Source organism: Corythoichthys intestinalis, chromosome 7, assembly GCF_030265065.1.
Source record: "Corythoichthys intestinalis isolate RoL2023-P3 chromosome 7, ASM3026506v1, whole genome shotgun sequence".
NCBI lineage: Eukaryota > Metazoa > Chordata > Actinopteri > Syngnathiformes > Syngnathidae > Corythoichthys > Corythoichthys intestinalis.
Genome location: NC_080401.1, coordinates 40,295,097 through 40,314,354, shown reverse-complemented (window position 1 = coordinate 40,314,354; position 19,258 = coordinate 40,295,097). Strand labels below are relative to the sequence as shown.

The window sequence follows — 19,258 nt, the reverse complement described above, 5'->3', positions numbered from 1 at the left end:
AATGGTATCAACTGACATAAGCGTCAATGGAATCCAAGTACATTGGCATCAATAAAATGAACAAACATGAAGAAATGCCATTGGAAATGAATGGGAAGTTTGGACGTCCATGGACGTCAATGGCATCACCCTCCATAAGCGGCAATGCAATCGGGGACATTTGGGGGACACATCCTAATGATATCTAGTCATTTTCTGTTGATTTGGGAAAAAAAAAAAAATCCCATTGAAAATGAATGGGAAAAATTTTGGACGTCCATGGACGTCAATGGTATCAACTTACATAAGCGTCAATGGAATCCAAGTACATTGGCATCAATAGAATGAACAAACATGAAGAAATGCCTTTGGAAATGAATGGGAAGTTTGGACGTCCATGGACGTCAATGGCATCACCCCCCATAAGCGGCAATGCAATCGGGGACATTTGGGGGACACGTCCTAATGATATCTAGTCATTTTCTGTTGATTTGGGGAAAAAAAAAAATTTCCCATTGAAAATGAATGGGAAAAATTTTGGACGTCCATGGACGTCAATGGTATCAACTTACATAAGCGTCAATGGAATCCAAGTACATTGGCATCAATAAAATGAACAAACATGAAGAAATGCCATTGGAAATTAATGGGAAGTTTGGACGTCCCTGGACGTCAATGGCATCACCCTCCATAAGCAGCAATGCAATCGGGGACATTTGGGGGACACGTCCTAATGATATCTAGTCATTTTCTGTTGATTTGGGAAAAAAAAAAAAATCCCCATTGAAAATGAATGGGAAAAATTTTGGACGTCCATGGACGTCAATGGTATCAACTTACATAACCGTCAAGGGAATCCAAGTACATTGGCATCAAAAGAATGAACAAACATGAAGAAATGCCATTGGAAATGAATGGGAAGTTTGGACGTCCCTGGACGTCAATGGCATCACCCTCCATAAGCAGCAATGCAATCGGGGACATTTGGGGGACAGGTCCTAATGATATCTAGTCATTTTCTGTTGATTTGGGAAAAAAAAAAAAATTCCCATTGAAAATGAATGGGAAAAATTTTGGACGTCCATGGACGTCAATGGTATCAACTTACATAACCGTCAAGGGAATCCAAGTACATTGGCATCAAAAGAATGAACAAACATGAAGAAATGCCATTGGAAATGAATGGGAAGTTTGGACGTCCCTGGACGTCAATGGCATCACCCTCCATAAGCAGCAATGCAATCGGGGACATTTGGGGGACAGGTCCTATTGATATCTAGTCATTTTCTGTTGATTTGGGGAAAAAAAAAAATTTCCCATTGAAAATGAATGGGTAAAATTTTGGACGTCCATGGACGTCAATGGCAGCACCCCCCATAAGCGTCAATGGAATTGGGGACGTTTGGGATATACGTCCTATTGATATCTGGTCATTTTCTGTTGATTTGGAGAAATGTAGTTTTTTCCCCATTGAAAATGAATGGGAAAAATTTTGGACGTCCATGTAAGTCAATGGCGGCACCCTTCATAAGCGTCAATGGAATTGGGGAAGTTTGGGGGACACGTCCTATTGATATCTGGTCATTTTCTGTTGATTTGGGGTAATTTTGTTTTTTCCCCATTGAAAATGAATGGGAAAAATTTTGGACGTCCATGGCAGTCAATGGCATCGACATCTATATAGTCAGTTGAAACCAAGTACATTGGCATCAGTAGATTCGACATGCATGGCCGTCAATGGCATCAATGCAATGTAAATTCCATTGGAAATCCCATTGGAAGTGAATGGGACTTTTCCCATTCGAAATGAATGGGATAGTTTTTGGCAAATTTCCGAGGAAGCGTAATTTTTTCCCAAATTCTGTATACAACTTTAATGCCCCTCACCGTCCCGGAATTTTTGATGCCCAAATTATTTGATTTGGTCAAAAATTGTAGGACTAGATACATTTTGAAACTTTTTTTTTTTTCACGGAAAATTGCCGTTTACGGACGAACGGAAAAATTTTCGGGGCCATTTGTAAAGTTTCCTGTGTCACGCAAAAATTCCGGTCGTGCCGATACTTGAACGGTGCCGATCGGTCTAACGGTTCGGGCTGTGAAGCGCGCGTTTTGTTTTCCATTCAAAATGAATAGGAAAGTTTTTGGCAAATTTCCGGGGAACCGTAAATTTTTGCCAAATTCTGTATACAACTTTTATGCCCCTCACCGTCCCGGAATTTTTGATACCCAAATTATGTGATTTGGTCAAAAATTGTAGGACTAGATACATTTTTAAACTTTTTTTTTTTTTCGGAAAATTGCCGTTTACGGGCGAACGGAAAATTTTTCGTGGCGTTTTGAAAAATTCCCATCGTCACGCGAAAATTCCGGTCATGCCGATACTTGAACGGTGCCGATCGGGGCTACGGTTTAGGCTGTGCGTTGGCTCAAAAAAACGCGGAGAATAAGATGAATAAATAATAATAATAACTAGAAACTGCAATTTCGGGAGAAATTACACACCTTGGTCTTTCCTCTGTGGAGATACAGATCTTAGCCCCACTCAGGTCTATCAATAGAATGGATCATAATGCCAGTCATTGGCAAAAAACAAAGTAAAAGCCGTTAGAAATGAATGGGAGAATTGGATGTCCATGGACGTCAATGGCGGCACCTTTCATAATTGTTAATGGAATCGGGGAAGTTTGGGGGACACGTCCTAATGATATCTGGTCATTTTCTGTTGATTTGGGAAAAAAAAAAAAATTCCCATTGAAAATGAATGGGAAAAATTTTGGACGTCCATGGACGTCAATGGTATCAACTTACATAAGCGTCAATGGAATCCAAGTACATTGGCATCAATAAAATGAACAAACATGAAGAAATGCCATTGGAAATGAATGGGAAGTTTGGACGTCCATGGACGTCAATGGCATCACCCTCCATAAGGGGCAATGCAATCGGGGACATTTGGGGGACACGTCCTAATGATATCTAGTCATTTTCTGTTGATTTGGGAAAAAAAAAAAAAATTCCCATTGAAAATGAATGGGAAAAATTTTGGACGTCCATGGACGTCAATGGTATCACCTTACATAAGCGTCAATGGAATCCAAGTACATTGGCATCAATAGAATGAACAAACATGAAGAAATGCCATTGGAAATTAATGGGAAGTTTGGACGTCCGTGGACGTCAATGGCATCACCCTCCATAAGCAGCAATGCAATCGGGCACATTTGGGGGAAACGTCCTATTGATATCTAGTCATTTTCTGTTGATTTGGGGGAAAAAAAAAAATTCCCATTGAAAATGAATGGGAAAAATTTTGGACGTCCATGGACGTCAATGGTATCAACTTACATAAGCGTCAATGGAATCCAAGTACATTGGCATCAAAAGAATGAACAAACATGAAGAAATGCCATTGGAAATTAATGGGAAGTTTGGATGTCCCTGGACGTCAATGGCATCACCCTCCATAAGCAGCAATGCAATCGGGGACATTTGGGGGACAGGTCCTATTGATATCTAGTCATTTTCTGTTGATTTGGGGAAAAAAAAAATTTCCCATTGAAAATGAATGGGTAAAATTTTGGACGTCCATGGACGTCAATGGCAGCACCCCCCATAAGCGCCAATGGAATTGGGGACGTTTGGGGTATACGTCCTATTGATATCTGGTCATTTTCTGTTGATTTGGAGAAATGTAGTTTTTTCCCCATTGAAAATGAATGGGAAAAATTTTGGACGTCCATGTAAGTCAATGGCGGCACCCTTCATAAGCGTCAATGGAATTGGGGAAGTTTGGGGGACACGTCCTATTGATATCTGGTCATTTTCTGTTGATTTGGGGTAATTTTGTTTTTTCCCCATTGAAAATGAATGGGAAAAATTTTGGACGTCCATGGCAGTCAATGGCATCGACATCCATATAATCAATTGAATCCAAGTACATTGGCATCAGTAGATTCGACATGCATGGCCGTCATTGGCATCAATGCAATGTAAATTCCATTGGAAATCCCACTGGAAGTGAATGGGACTTTTCCCATTCGAAATGAATGGGATAGTTTTTGGCAAATTTCCGAGGAAGCGTAATTTTTTTCCAAATTCTGTATACAACTTTTATGCCCCTCACCGTCCCGGAATTTTTGATGCCCAAATTATGTGATTTGGTCAAAAATTGTAGGACTAGATACATTTTGAAACTTTTTTTTTTTTCACGGAAAATTGCCGTTTACGGACGAACGGAAAAATTTTCGGGGCCATTTGTAAAGTTTCCTGTGTCACGCGAAAATTCCGGTCGTGCCGATACTTGAACGGTGCCGATCGGTCTAACGGTTCGGGCTGTGAAGCGCGCGTTTTTTTTCCATTCAAAATGAATAGGAAAGTTTTTGGCAAATTTCCGGGGAACCGTAAATTTTTGCCAAATTCTGTATACAACTTTTATGCCCCTCACCGTCCCGGAATTTTTGATGCCCAAATTATGTGATTTGGTCAAAAATTGTAGGACTAGATACATTTTGAAACTTTTTTTATTTTTCGGAAAATTGCCGTTTACGGGCGAACGGAAAATTTTTCGTGGCGGTTTGAAAAATTCCCATCGTCACGCGAAAATTCCGGTCGTGCCGATACTTGAACTGTGCCGATCGGTGCTACGGTTTGGGCTGTGCGTTGGCTCAAAAAAACGCGGAGAATAAGATGAATAAATAATAAGTACAATAAAGTTGCACAATAACAATACCTTGTTCTTTCTTTCAGAAAGACCAAGGTAATAATAATAAGTACAATAAAGTTGTAGAATATCATTACCTTGTTCTTTCCTTTGGAAAGACCAAGGTAATAATAAAAACTAGAAACTGCAATTTCGGGAGAAATTACACCTGGGTCTTTCCTCAGTGGAGATACAGATCTTAGCCCCACTCAGGTGTAGCAATAGAATGGACAAAAATACCAGTCATTTGCATTAAACAAATTAATGCCATTAGAAATGATTGGGAGAATTGGACGTCCATGGCCGTCAATAGCGGCACCCTTCATAAGCGTCAATGGAATTGGGGACGTTTGGGGGAGATGTCCTATTGATATCAGGTCATTTTTTGTAGATTTGGGAAAAAAAAAAAAATTCCCATTGAAAATGAATGGGAAAAATTTTGGACGTCCATGGACGTCAATGGTATCAACTTACATAGGCGTCAATGGAATCCAAGTACATTGGCATCAATAGAATGAAAAAACATAATTAAATGCCATTAGAAATGAATGGGAAATTTGGACGTCCATGGCCGTCAATGGCGGCGCCCTTCATAAGCGTCAATGGAATTGGAGAAGTTTGGGGGACACGTCCTATTGATATCTGGTCTTTTTTTGTTGATTTGGGGAAAAAAAAAAAATTCCCATTGAAAATGAATGGGAAAAATTTTGGACGTCCATGGACGTCAATGGTATCAACTTACATAGGCGTCAATGGAATCCAAGTACATTGGCATCAATAGAATGAAAAAACATAATTAGATGCCATTAGAAATGAATGGGAAATTTGGACGTCCATGGCCGTCAATGGCGGAGCCCTCAATAAGCGTCAATGCAGTTGGGGACATTTGGGGTAAAGGTCCTATTGATATCTGGTGATTTCCTACTGATTTGGAGACATTTTGTTTTTTCCCCATTGAAAATGAATGGGAAAAATTTGGACGTCCATGGACGTCAATGGCATCACCCTCCATAAGCATCAATGCTATCGGGGACATTTGAGGTAAAGGTCCTATTGATATCTGTTGATTTCCTACTGATTTGGGGACATTTTGTCTTGTCCCCATAGAAAATGAATGGGAAAAATTTTGGACGTCCATGGCCGTCAATGGCATCGACATCCATATAGTCAATAGAATCCAAGTACATTGGCATCAGTAAATTCGACATGCATGGCCGTCAATGGCATCAATGCAATGTAAAGTCCATAGGAAATCCCATTGGAAGTGAATGGGAACTTTTCCCATTACAAATGAATGGGAGAGTTTTTGGCCAATTTCCGGGGAACCGTAATTTTTTGCCAAATTCTGTATACAACTTTTATGCCCCTCAACGTCCCGGAATTTTTGATGCCCAAATTATGTGATTTGGTCAAAAACTGTAGGACTAGATACATTTTTAAACTTTTTTTTTTTTCCGGAAAATTGCCGTTTACGGGCGAACGGAAAATTTTTCGGGGGATTTTGAAAAATTCCCATCGTCGCGCGAAAAATCCGGTCGTGTCAATACTTGAACGGTGCCGATCGGTGCTATGGTTCGGGCTGCGCGGCGCGCCGAAAAAACGCGGAGAATAAGATGATGATATAATAAATAATAATAATAATAACTAGAAACTGCAATTTCGGGAGAAATTACACACCTTGGTCTTTCCTCTGTGGAGGTACAAATCTTAGCCCCACTCAGGTCTATCAATAGAATGGACCATAATGCCAGTCATTGGCACTAAACAAAGTTAAAGCCATTAGAAAAGATTGGGAGAATTGGACGTCCATGGCCGTCAATGGCATCACCCTCCATAAGCGGCAATCCAATCAGGGACATTTGGGAGACACGTCCTAATGATATTTAGTCATTTTCTGTTGATTTGGGAAAAAAAAAAAAAAATCCCATTGAAAATGAATGGGAAAAATTTTGGACGTCCATGGACGTCAATGGTATCAACTTACATAAGCGTCAATGGAATCCAAGTACATTGGCATCAATAGAATGAACAAACATGAAGAAATGCCATTGGAATTAATGGGAAGTTTGGACGTCCATGAACGTCAATGGCATCACCCTCCATAAGCGGCAATGCAATCGGGGACATTTGGGGGACACGTCCTAATGATATCTAGTCATTTTCAGTTGATTTGGGGAAAAAAAAAAAATTCCCATTGAATATGAATGGGAAAAATTTTGGACGTCCATGGACGTCAATGGTATCAACTGACATAAGCGTCAATGGAATCCAAGTACATTGGCATCAATAAAATGAACAAACATGAAGAAATGCCATTGGAAATGAATGGGAAGTTTGGACGTCCATGAACGTCAATGGCATCACCCTCCATAAGCAGCAATACAATCGGGGACATTTGGGGTACACGTCCTATTGATATATGGTCATTTTTTGTTGATTTGGGGAAAAAAAAAATTTCCCATTGAAAATGAATGGGAAAAATTTTGGACGTCCATGGACGTCAATGGTATCAACTTACATAAGCGTCAATGGAATCCAAGTACATTGGCATCAATAGAATGAACAAACATGAAGAAATGCCATTGGAAATTAATGGGAAGTTTGGACGTCCGTGGACGTCAATGGCATCACCCTCCATAAGCAGCAATGCAATCGGGCACATTTTGGGGGAAACGTCCTATTGATATCTAGTCATTTTCTGTTGATTTGGGGGAAAAAAAAAATTTCCCATTGAAAATGAATGGGAAAAATTTTGGACGTCCATGGACGTCAATGGTGTCAACTTACTTAAGCGTCAATGGAATCCAAGTACATTGGCATCAAAAGAATGAACAAACATGAAGAAATGCCATTGGAAATGAATGGGAAGTTTGGACGTCCCTGGACGTCAATGGCATCACCCTCCATAAGCAGCAATGCAATCGGGGACATTTGGGGGACACGTCCTATTGATATCTAGTCATTTTCTGTTGATATGGGGAAAAAAAAAATTTCCCATTGAAAATGAATGGGAAAAATTTTGGACGTCCATGGACGTCAATGGCAGCACCCTCCATAAGCGTCAATGGAGTTGGGGACGTTTGGGATATACGTCCTATTGATATCTGGTCATTTTCTGTTGATTTGGAGAAATTTAGTTTTTTCCCCATTGAAAATGAATGGGAAAATTTTTGGACGTCCATGGAAGTCAATGGTGGCACCCTTCATAAGCGTCAATGGAATTGGGGAAGTTTGGGGGACACGTCCTATTGATATCTGGTCATTTTCTGTTGATTTGGGGAAATTTTGTTTTTTCCCCATTGAAAATGAATGGGAAAAATTTTGGACGTCCATGGCCGTCAATGGCATCGACATCCATATAGTCAATTGAATCCAAGTACATTGGCATCAGTAGATTCGACATGCATGGCCGTCAATGGCATCAATGCAATGTAAATTCCATTGGAAATCCCATTGGAAGTGAATGGGAACTTTTCCCATTCGAAATGAATGGGATAGTTTTTGGCAAATTTCCGAGGAAGCGTAATTTTTTTCCAAATTCTGTATACAACTTTTATGCCCCTCACCGTCCCGGAATTTTTGATGGCCAAATTATGTGATTTGGTCAAAAATTGTAGGACTAGATACATTTTGAAAGTTTTTTTTTTTTCACGGAAAATTGCCGTTTACGGACGAACGGAAAAATTTTCGGGGCCATTTGTAAAGTTTCCTGTGTCACGCTAAAATTCCGGTCGTGCCGATACTTGAACGGTGCCGATCGGTCTAACGGTTCGGGCTGTGAAGCGCGCGTTTTTTTTCCATTCAAAATGAATAGGAAAGTTTTTGGCAAATTTCCGGGGAACCGTAAATTTTTGCCAAATTCTGTATACAACTTTTATGCCCCTCACCGTCCCGGAATTTTTGATGCCCAAATTATGTGATTTGGTCAAAAATTGTAGGACTAGATACATTTTGAAACTTTTTTTGTTTTTCGGAAAATTGCCGTTTACGGGCGAACGGAAAATTTTTCGTGGCGGCTTGAAAAATTCCCATCGTCACGCGAAAATTCCGGTCGTGCCGATACTTGAACTGTGCCGATCGGTGCTACGGTTTGGGCTGTGCGTTGGCTCAAAAAAACGCGGAGAATAAGATGAATAAACTAGAAACTGCAATTTCGGGAGAAATTACACACCTTGGTCTTTCCTCTGTGGAGATACAGATCTTAGCCCCACTCAGGTCTATCAATAGAATGGACCATAATGCCAGTCAATAGCACTAAACAAAGTAAAAGCCATTAGAAAAGATTGGGAGAATTGGACGTCCATGGCCGTCAATGGCATCACCCTCCATAAGCGGCAATCCAATCAGGGACATTTGGGGGACACGTCCTAATGATATCTAGTCATTTTCTGTTGATTTGGGGAAAAAAAAAAAATTCCCATTGAAAATGAATGGGAAAAATTTTGGACGTCCATGGACGTCAATGGTATCAATTTACATAAGCGTCAATGGAATCCAAGTACATTGGCATCAATAGAATGAACAAACATGAAGAAATGCCATTGGAAATGAATGGGAAGTTTGGACGTCCGTGGCCGTCAATGGCATCACCCTCCATAAGAGGCAATGCAATCGGGGACATTTGGGGGACACGTCCTATTGATATCTAGTCATTTTCTGTTGATTTGGGGGAAAAAAAAAAATTCCCATTGAAAATGAATGGGAAAAATTTTGGACGTCCATGGACGTCAATGGTATCAACTTACATAAGCGTCAATGGAATCCAAGTACATTGGCATCAATAGAATGAACAAACATGAAGAAATGCCATTGGGATTTAATGGGAAGTTTGGACGTCCATGAACGTCAATGGCATCACCCTCCATAAGCGGCAATGCAATCGGGGACATTTGGGGGACACGTCCTAATGATATCTAGTCATTTTCTGTTGATTTGGGGGAAAAAAAAAATTTCCCATTGAAAATGAATGGGAAAAATTTTGGACGTCTATGGACGTCAATGGTATCAACTTACATAAGCGTCAATGGAATCTAAGTACATTGGCATCAATAGAATGAACAAACATGAAGAAATGCCATTGAAATAAATGGGAAGTTTGGACGTCCCTGGACGTCAATGGCATCACCCTCCATAAGCAGCAATGCAATTGGGGACATTTGGGGGACATGTCCTATTGATATCTAGTCATTTTCTGTTGATTTGGGGAAAAAAAAAAAATTCCCATTGAAAATGAATGGGTAAAATTTTGGACGTCCATGGACGTCAATGGCAGCACCCCCCATAAGCGTCAATGGAGTTGGGGACGTTTGGGGTATACGTCCTATTGATATCTGGTCATTTTCTGTTGATTTGGAGAAATGTAGTTTTTTCCCCATTGAACATGAATGGGAAAAATTTTGGACGTCCATGTAAGTCAATGGCGGCACCCTTCATAAGCGTCAATGGAATTGGGGAAGTTTGGGGGACACGTCCTATTGATATCTGGTCATTTTCTGTTGATTTGGGGTAATTTTGTTTTTTCCCCATTGAAAATGAATGGGAAAAATTTTGGACGTCCATGGCAGTCAATGGCATCGACATCCATATAATCAATTGAATCCAAGTACATTGGCATCAGTAGATTCGACATGCATGGCCGTCAATGGCATCAATGCAATGTAAATTCCATTGGAAATCCCATTGGAAGTGAATGGGACTTTTCCCATTCGAAATGAATGGGATAGTTTTTGGCAAATTTCCGAGGAAGCGTAATTTTTTTCCAAATTCTGTATACAACTTTTATGCCCCTCACCGTCCCGGAATTTTTGATGCCCAAATTATGTGATTTGGTCAAAAATTGTAGGACTAGATACATTTTGAAAGTATTTTTTTTTTCACGGAAAATTGCCGTTTACGGACGAACGGAAAAATTTTCGGGGCCATTTGTAAAGTTTCCTGTGTCACGCGAAAATTCCGGTCGTGCCGATACTTGAACGGTGCCGATCGGTCTAACGGTTCGGGCTGTGAAGCGCGCGTTTTTTTTCCATTCAAAATGAATTGGAAAGTTTTTGGCAAATTTCCGGGGAACCGTAAATTTTTGCCAAATTCTGTATACAACTTTTATGCCCCTCACCGTCCCGGAATTTTTGATGCCCAAATTATGTGATTTGGTCAAAAATTGTAGGACTAGATACATTTTGAAACTTTTTTTATTTTTCGGAAAATTGCCGTTTACGGGCGAACGGAAAATTTTTCGTGGCGGTTTGAAAAATTCCCATCGTCACGCGAAAAATCCGGTCGTGCCGATACTTCAACGGTGCCGATCGGTGCTACGGTTTGGGCTGTGCGTTGGCTCAAAAAAACGCGGAGAATTATTGAATAATAATAATAATAAAGTTGTACAACAACATAACCTTGTTCTTTCCTTCAGAAAGACCAAGGTAATAATAAGTACAATAAAGTTGCACAACAACATAACCTTGTTCTTTCCTTCAGAAAGACCAAGGTAATAAGACGAATAAAGTTGCAGAACAGCACTACCTGGACTTTCCATAGGAAAGACCCAGGTAATAAAAATAAGTACGATAAAGTTGCACAACAACATAACCTTGTTCTTTCCCTTGGAAAGACCAAGGTAATAATAATAATAATAAAAATAATAGTAATACATTTTATTTCAAGCGCCTTTGAAAACACTCAAGGACACTGTACAACAGCTATATTAAAAATTAAGAAACACAAAAGCAGGATAATGTAAAATGTAAAGTAATAGAAAAATTAAGGGGTTGAGACAAAACAGAACTAAGGATTAAGGTGGGTAAGAAAGTTTGAACAGATATGTATGTATGTAGGTGAGTATTTTGAGTCTAAAGTGCTTGTCCTCAATAGAATGTCATGTGAGCTAAAACCTATACTAGCTGATTTTGGACACGATATAGGTTTAGGGTTGCTAACCATCCCTTAAAAATCTGAATCATCCTGTATTCAGAAACAAAAGTATGCGTCCCTAATTAAGCTTACAAGGGACGCGCTTTGTCCCGTATTATCAGGAATATCGAAAATAGTGTTTTATTTGTAGAACAAACAAACACAGTGATCCCTCGCTACTTCGCGCTTCAAACTTCGCGCCCTCAGTCCATCAAGGATTTTTTTCCTTAAAAGAATAAATAAATAAATACAGATGAGCTGACCTGAGCCGATCGCGTCGTGTTACTCTCCCTCCCTCCCTCCTTCTCCCTGCTCTTTGTTCGTCAGGCAGTGCACTTGAGTTGCTCATTAAAGTTAACGATTATTGACAGATGTTTAATGTTTGATCTTGCCACAGAGGCGTGGAAGCCGTAGCTTCAAAGCGCTGCATGCGTCAATCATCTTTTTACTTGTTAAACAGTTGCTGTGGCAACTCATTGTGTATGTGTGAGCAGCTTGAGCGGATTTGAGTGGACTCACTCAATGAAGCATTTAATAAAAACAAGCATTTTTCTACTTTATTCTTGTTTAAAAACTTAGTTGTACAGTAACATGTTGAAAACTTATAATTACTAAATTTGAAGTGCTTAAAAACCATTTATTAAAATATATATACAGTATACATTAAAGTTTTTTTTTTATTGTACGTTTGAAAATTGTTTTTTTTAATTGTACGTTTGAAAAACAGTGAAAAAACATGTCTTATGCTAAATGCTAAATCTGAATGACATTAAACACACATTTTTTGGGGGTGGGCGCTACTTCGCGGTTTATCACTTATCATGCCGGGTTCTGGTCCCTATTAACCGCAAAAAACGAGGAAATGAGGAGAACTAAAGACACCATAAGAGTGGGAGAAAGAAAACACGTTCAAAATGATGATCATTTGTTTTCCTGTTCTTCTCTGTGTACATTATTTTCGCTATCTGTATCATATTTTTGTTTTCTGTCAATTTCATTTGCATTTCCACATTATATTTGGAGCCAAACTGTTATTGCTGAGGGAACTTTGAACCTACCAAAATTGTCAAAAAAAAAACAAAAAAAAACTCAGTTAGTTTGCATGCTATTAAAACACACACACGCACACAAAAAGGCTCAGGATTTGAAGGGTTTCATTATATTCAGTTTCAAAATAATTATGGTGACTGTTATCAGGCGAGCCGACTCTACCAATGAGATGTCCCTTATTATATTTTTTCAGCAACTCGGGCAACCCAAAGTAGGGTACACCCTGACTTGGTCGCAGGGTTGCAGGTCATGTAGTTTTGGCTTCCGTTAGGGGCCACTGCAACTTATAATTGTACAAAAATCGCCCTGCATCTGATTATTGTTGCTACTATCAAGCCAAAACCATGTATGTCCAAATTTGGTCAACTTTATATCTTCTTCCATAGACTTTATAATATTATGAAGTCTATGCTTGTTCAAAAATATTTCATTCCCTTTCTGCAAAGATAATATCGGTTACCGATAATTATCGGCCGATAATGGTAATTATGAAATCACACCGATAATACAGATGAAAACAAATTTAACTGATAATGCAATCCGATAATTATATACTTGATTAAGCCTCCAAATGTGCGCATTTGACGCAATTTTGTCCAAATTGGCGGCTCAACCAATCCTAAAGGCATTTATTAATATTAATTAATATACAAAGTACATTGTTTGAATGTTGAAATGTACTATTTGTTCACATTTGATGTGGAAAAAGTAGCGATAAATTCTATTATTGCACAGTAAAATGTCTCTTCTGTATAATTTAAAATTGTATATATTAACTTTTGATTGAATTATTGGCTTCACATTATCGGTTATCGGCTGGAAGGTGGAGGAAGTTATTGGTTATCGGTATCGGTTGAAAAATGCATTATCGTGCATCACTACCCTTCTGGGAATATTAATTTTACCAACTAATGACTAATCTGAAATGCTTGCTTGCCTTGCTCTTTTTGATGATGGATGTCTTAAGTCCCTAGTGAATTGCTGTTTGTTTTTTGGGGGGTTTGTCTTTTTTAAACCCTGTTTGCCAGCCACACTGAGTAGTTGCTCGTGGCTGGCCGTTTGTCTCACCTAGATATCACTAGGCTATCACTAGGTCATTGTTCTCCCCCATCAAGAATGTAAAAAATATTCGTGTGATCTGACTGATGGGGACATTACATTGGTCTCCTATTCTGTAAAGTAAAGAATCATTAGCAGTGGTTAACTTAATGGGAAGCATCTGAACCAGAGCACATTTCTCCAATTGTAAATCTAGTATATAGCCACCAAATATAGAATTTTACTGCCATTCATGTTTTCAGCGGTTATTTTTAAGTGCACGATAAAATTAACTATCTAGGACTGGCATAATCTTTTTGGACCATTTTATTGCCATACCTGGCAATAAACTGGAAGGCAGTTCTACTGAATAGTCCTTTGGCACCTAACATTAGAATGCCCAGCAGAGGTTCATTTGGCCTTTCCTAATACAAATGCCCGCCCATGCTCCAAAATTCTCTGGGGCTTCTAGTGGTAAAGTCTTCAAAATCATGTTTGTCGTTCAAACCATTAGACATTTTTGCTAGTTTCCTAAAAGACAACAAACACAGTTTAATAGTTGCTGTCTACCACATTATTGTGTTACACCCTGTGGAGAAAGACAGCTTCAAAACGGTTGGATCTAAAATTACAAATAACTCTCAGGTTCTGCCAAGCCTATTCAGGGACCAAGTATGAATTATTTGTGATGTTGCCATTTAGATAATGGACAATAATTTCGGAGACCTGCAAAATGTTCAGCATAATTATGAAAGTCATATATACCAAATGACTTTTTTATTATTTAATAATTTGTTTAAATGATTTACCAGCATATACAGGAGAAAATGTATGGCAACTTATGAAATGTTAGATTTGTATTATTTTTTACATTTATATGAAGGATATTGAGACACTTAGAGTAACGTAGCTTTGTGTTCTTAAAAAAAAAAAAAAACTAGAGTATCGAGATGAGTATTAGTGTAAAGCAGGATTTTGTTGTGCACTGGTTCACTTAAGCTTGGAAAACCCAGCTCTCAAGAGCCATCCTACCTCAGTGTTGTTCTGGAAGCATTGCTGTATGTAATTTGATCACTTATTATTAATGGCTTGCTTTCCTTTTCATATGGATTGAAATGAGAGTGGTCTTGTGATGTCCTCTCGTGTTATTTGTTTGCTTTTGAGATGCACATCAGCAGATGCGGGGAGCTTGGCTTTTCCCAGCTCTATGCAGAATGTAATTTATCTTAAGTAGAAAAACAAGTTTGTATTCCCAAATTCCTCTCCCTCATGTTCGGGCTCATAATAACTAGTGTAAGCGGTACAGTGTAGTTTTGTCACTCATGTGACCAGCTTGTAATAAGCCACGTTATGTTTAGAAATTTGTGTTTAACATATGGTTCTATTGCGAAATGCGAACGCAATTAATCGATCGCATATACATACACATATACAATGGGGCAAATACTGTAAGTAGTCAACCACCAATTGTGCAAGTTCTACTTGAAAAGATTAGAGAGGCCTGTAATTGTCAACATGGGTATACCTCAACCATGAGAGACAGAATGTGGAAAAACACACATTGTTTGATTTTTAAAGAATTTATTTCAAAATTAGAGTTGAAAATAAGTATTTGGTCACCTACAAACAAGCAAGATTTCTGGCTGCCAACTTCTTCTAATTAGGTCTAACGAGGCTCCACTTGTTACCTGTATTAATGGCACCTGTTTTAACTCATTATCGGTATAAAAGACACCTGTCCACAACCTCAGTCAATCACACTCCAAACTCCACTATGGCCAAGACCAAAGAGCTGTCAAAGGACACCAGAAACAAAATTGTAGACCTGCACCAGGTTAGGAAGACTGACTCTGTAATAGGTAAAACGCTTGGTGTAAAGAAATCAACTGTGGGAGCAATTATTAGAAAATGAAAGACGTACAAGACCACTGATAATCTCCCTCGATCTGGGGCTCCATGCAAGATCTCACCCTGTGGCGTCAAAATGAAAACAAGAACGGTGAGCAAAAATCCCAGAACCACACGGGGAGACCGAGTAAATGACCTACAGAGAGCTGGGACCACAGTAACAAAGGCTACTATCAGTAACACAATGCGCCGCCAGGGACTCAAATCCTGCACTGCCAGACGTGTCCCCCGGCTGAAGCCAGTACTCGTCCAGGCCCGTATGCAGTTCGCTAGAGAGCATTTGGATGATCCAGAAGAGGACTGGGATAATTTGTTATGTTCAGACGAAACCAAAATAGAACTTTTTGGTAGAAACACAGGTTCTCGTTTTTGGAGGAGAAAGAATACTGAATTGCATCCGAACAACACCATACCCACTGTGAAGCACGGGGGTGGAAACATCATGCTTTGGGGCTGTTTTTCTGCAAATGGACCAGGACGACTGATCTGTGTAAAGGAAGGAATGAATGGGGCCATGTATCGAGAGGTTTTGAGTGAAAATCTCCTTCCATCAGCAAGGGCATTGAAGATGAGACGTGGCTGGGTCTTTCAGCATGACAATGATCCCAAACGCACAGCCAGGGCAACAAAGGAGTGGCTTCGTAACAAGCATTTCAAGGTCCTGGAGTGGCCTAGCCAGTCTCCAGATCTCAACCCCATAGAAAATCTGTGGAGGGAGTTTAAAGTCCGTGTTGCCCAATGACAGCCCCAAAACATCACTGCTCTAGAGGAGATCTGTATGGAGGAATGGGCCAAAATACCAGCAACAGTGTGTGAAAAGCTTGTGAAGAGTTACAGAAAACGTTTAGCCTCCATTTTTGCCAACAAAGGGTACATAACAAAGTATTGAGATGAACTTTTGGTATTGACCAAATACTTATTTTCCACTATGATTTGCAAATAAATTCTTTAAAAATCAAACAATGTGATTTTCTGTTTTTTTTCCCCCACATTTTATCTCTCATGGTTGAGGTTTACCCATGTTGACAATTACAGGCCTGTCTAATATTTTCAAGTGGGAGAACTTGCACGATTAGTGGTTGACTAAATACTTATTTGCCCCACTGTATATACACGATATACTGTATATCTTAAAATTATGTTGTTATGTTCCATGGAAAATTAATGAAAGTTGTTGCAATAATGAATGAAGTCTTTGGTTAATTGTCTATCATGTTGATGAATGCTGCATCATACTTTAGCTCAAGATTATGACATTATATATTAGTTAATTACCTGTACATTTAACTATCTGTGAATGTCTATTGTGTTTTTTTTTTTCCTGTATTCAAAGTGGGATCACAACCTTGACCACTTCTTGACTCTGGTGCTCTTCTGAGTCATCATATCCGCATTTCATGCATTCTTTTAATCATCCATCTCTACTCCATGCATCCGAATCAAATCCACTCATATTTCTGTTCCGGTTTTGAGTACATGGCTGCTTTTAATCTTATGTTACATGTTCTTCAGGATGGCTCCTGCAACGGGCTCCAGCACTATGCCGCACTTGGCCGAGACATCATCGGGGCCACGTCAGTCAACCTTATGTCCTGTGACGTGCCGCAGGATGTGTACAGTGTAGTTGCGCAGCAGGTCAGCATACAACACGAAAAAGGAAACGGACTGTACTACAGTTGAATAAATGTAACCCTAGAGCGCATTCAAAGATCACAACTTTAGCTACACAAATAATGTTTTGCACATATATTGCTCTCTTTTAACTTTTATAGACATATTCAAATTAGGACAGTTATTATGGTTGTTGATGTTGGCAGTGGTGTAAAACTGCTCTGTATCATAATGAGCGCTTTTTGGAATATTTTTTTCCAAGCCAAAAATTCAATGATGCAAGAGGTGTGTCATAAAAGTCCTAGAACTGGTGTCACACAAAAGAATCGTTTAAAATTCAAACTAAAAGGTTCCCTCTTTGAAGAGACACAATAGGCTAGAAATCAGTGACCTGTAGATTTTAATGAAGTTGTGTAGTGGCTCAAAGTTTTTTTTTTTTTACCAAACTCTTTATCTCACTCCAAGCCGCTACACAGCTTCATGAAAATCCTCATTTTCAGTATCACTTCTTAACAACTTCGGAAGTAGAGGACCCTTCTCGTGGCTGTCATTGTGGAAAAAAAAGAAACAACTATAAGTCGCACCTGAGTGTAAGTGCAGGTCCAGTCAAAGTATTTAAAAGGTGGGACTTAAAGTTTGGAAAATAAGGTTAATAGTTAGTAATTAAAAGTTAATCACTACAAACTGCTACATGTGATCCAAATTTTATGAACTCTCGAGACTCTTTCATGCAACCTTTCCTCTTTCGGAAAAGAAAGAAACATAGAAAGAAAACTCTTTGTTTTGGTCGTATTTGCTAGACTAAAGTATGTTTCCACAACAAATTACTTTCAACGCAACATGGTGCAAGAATTGATTGTGAAGTTCCTAACCTAGTTTTGATTGCATCAAATTGCAATGACAGATGGCTGCCTCCTGTTTTTCCACAGTGATTGTGCCCAACCCACCATTATCTTTCAGGTGGAGGAGTTCCGAGCCCGTGATGCCGAGTGCGGCCTGAAAATCGCCCAGGTCCTGGAGGGCTTCATCAACAGGAAGGTGGTCAAGCAGACCGTGATGACCGTGGTGTATGGGGTCACGCGCTACGGGGGAAGGCTCCAGATCGAGAAGCGCCTGAAGGAGATTGATGAGTTCCCTAAGGTACAGTAGCGGAAGAGGTGAGGGGAAAGGGATGCTGTGTGTGTGGAGGGGGGTTCCCTCACGCTCCATTCTGGTGTATTTTTAGCTCAGTCTCTGCACAGGATCTCCTCCACTTTATGTGGGGCACTTGGCATACCCACTATGTGTGAACACTTTTCCCTTCCTCTCATTTTCAGACAGATCAGAGCATCTAAGTATGTTTTTATCACATCAATTTTTAACTTGACACAGCAGATTTACAACAACAGTCGCTTGTTTTACTCACCAATGCAATGATAATACAGTGAAATATAATACTTGTTCGGTTGTATCAGATAATCTAGAAGTGGAAGGGTAAAAATAACAGATATGTTATATTACATGGCTGTTTTTATTCTTGTCCTCTGTGGTTATCACTCATTCTTCGGGAACATCTTATCTTCTCGAATTACTTGCATCACACCGAAATTTGATCTCATTTCCTCTGCGAATCGAAACTACATGGCCTTGTTGTGTATTATTATATTACACGCAAGAGTGTTGTTGTAGATTGCTTTTGCATCATCATCATCATCATCCCCGGATTTCTTCATCTGGGAATATTTTTGAGTTGTGTTGAATATGGCTAATGGCACTAGTGGGCTCCATGATGGCTAAGGACATTATTATTAAGGAAATACTCCTAATTAGTGTTGAATCTGCAGTAGCATTTGCAATTACAGTGGAAGCTCCGAATTAAAATTCCTAACAATTTAGGGGAAAACCAATAAATTTGACTGCAAGCCATCACACATTTAAATATCCTGTGAGACTTCAGCTCATTGAGCATGTAAAGTTTAACTATATCTGTATTTTGAGTTCTCTGCGGCCCTTTTTTATTTTTTTATTTTTGTTGTTGTTTTATGTGCCAACGTTACTAGCAAGGGAGAAGATGTGAGAATGTGT

The 19,258-nt window shown here is 39.3% G+C and overlaps 1 protein-coding gene across 1 annotated transcript in view; it reads left to right on the top strand.

Annotated features, from left to right (window-relative positions):
• The window catches only part of polrmt (polymerase (RNA) mitochondrial (DNA directed)), a 128,938-nt gene that overhangs the window by 60,366 nt on the left and 49,314 nt on the right, over positions 1 to 19,258 (top strand). The window contains exons 12-13 of the mRNA XM_057841366.1: positions 17,096 to 17,218; positions 18,155 to 18,334. Of these exons, the coding sequence (XP_057697349.1) occupies positions 17,096 to 17,218; positions 18,155 to 18,334 (303 nt within the window). The remainder of the gene's footprint in view (positions 1 to 17,095; positions 17,219 to 18,154; positions 18,335 to 19,258) is intronic.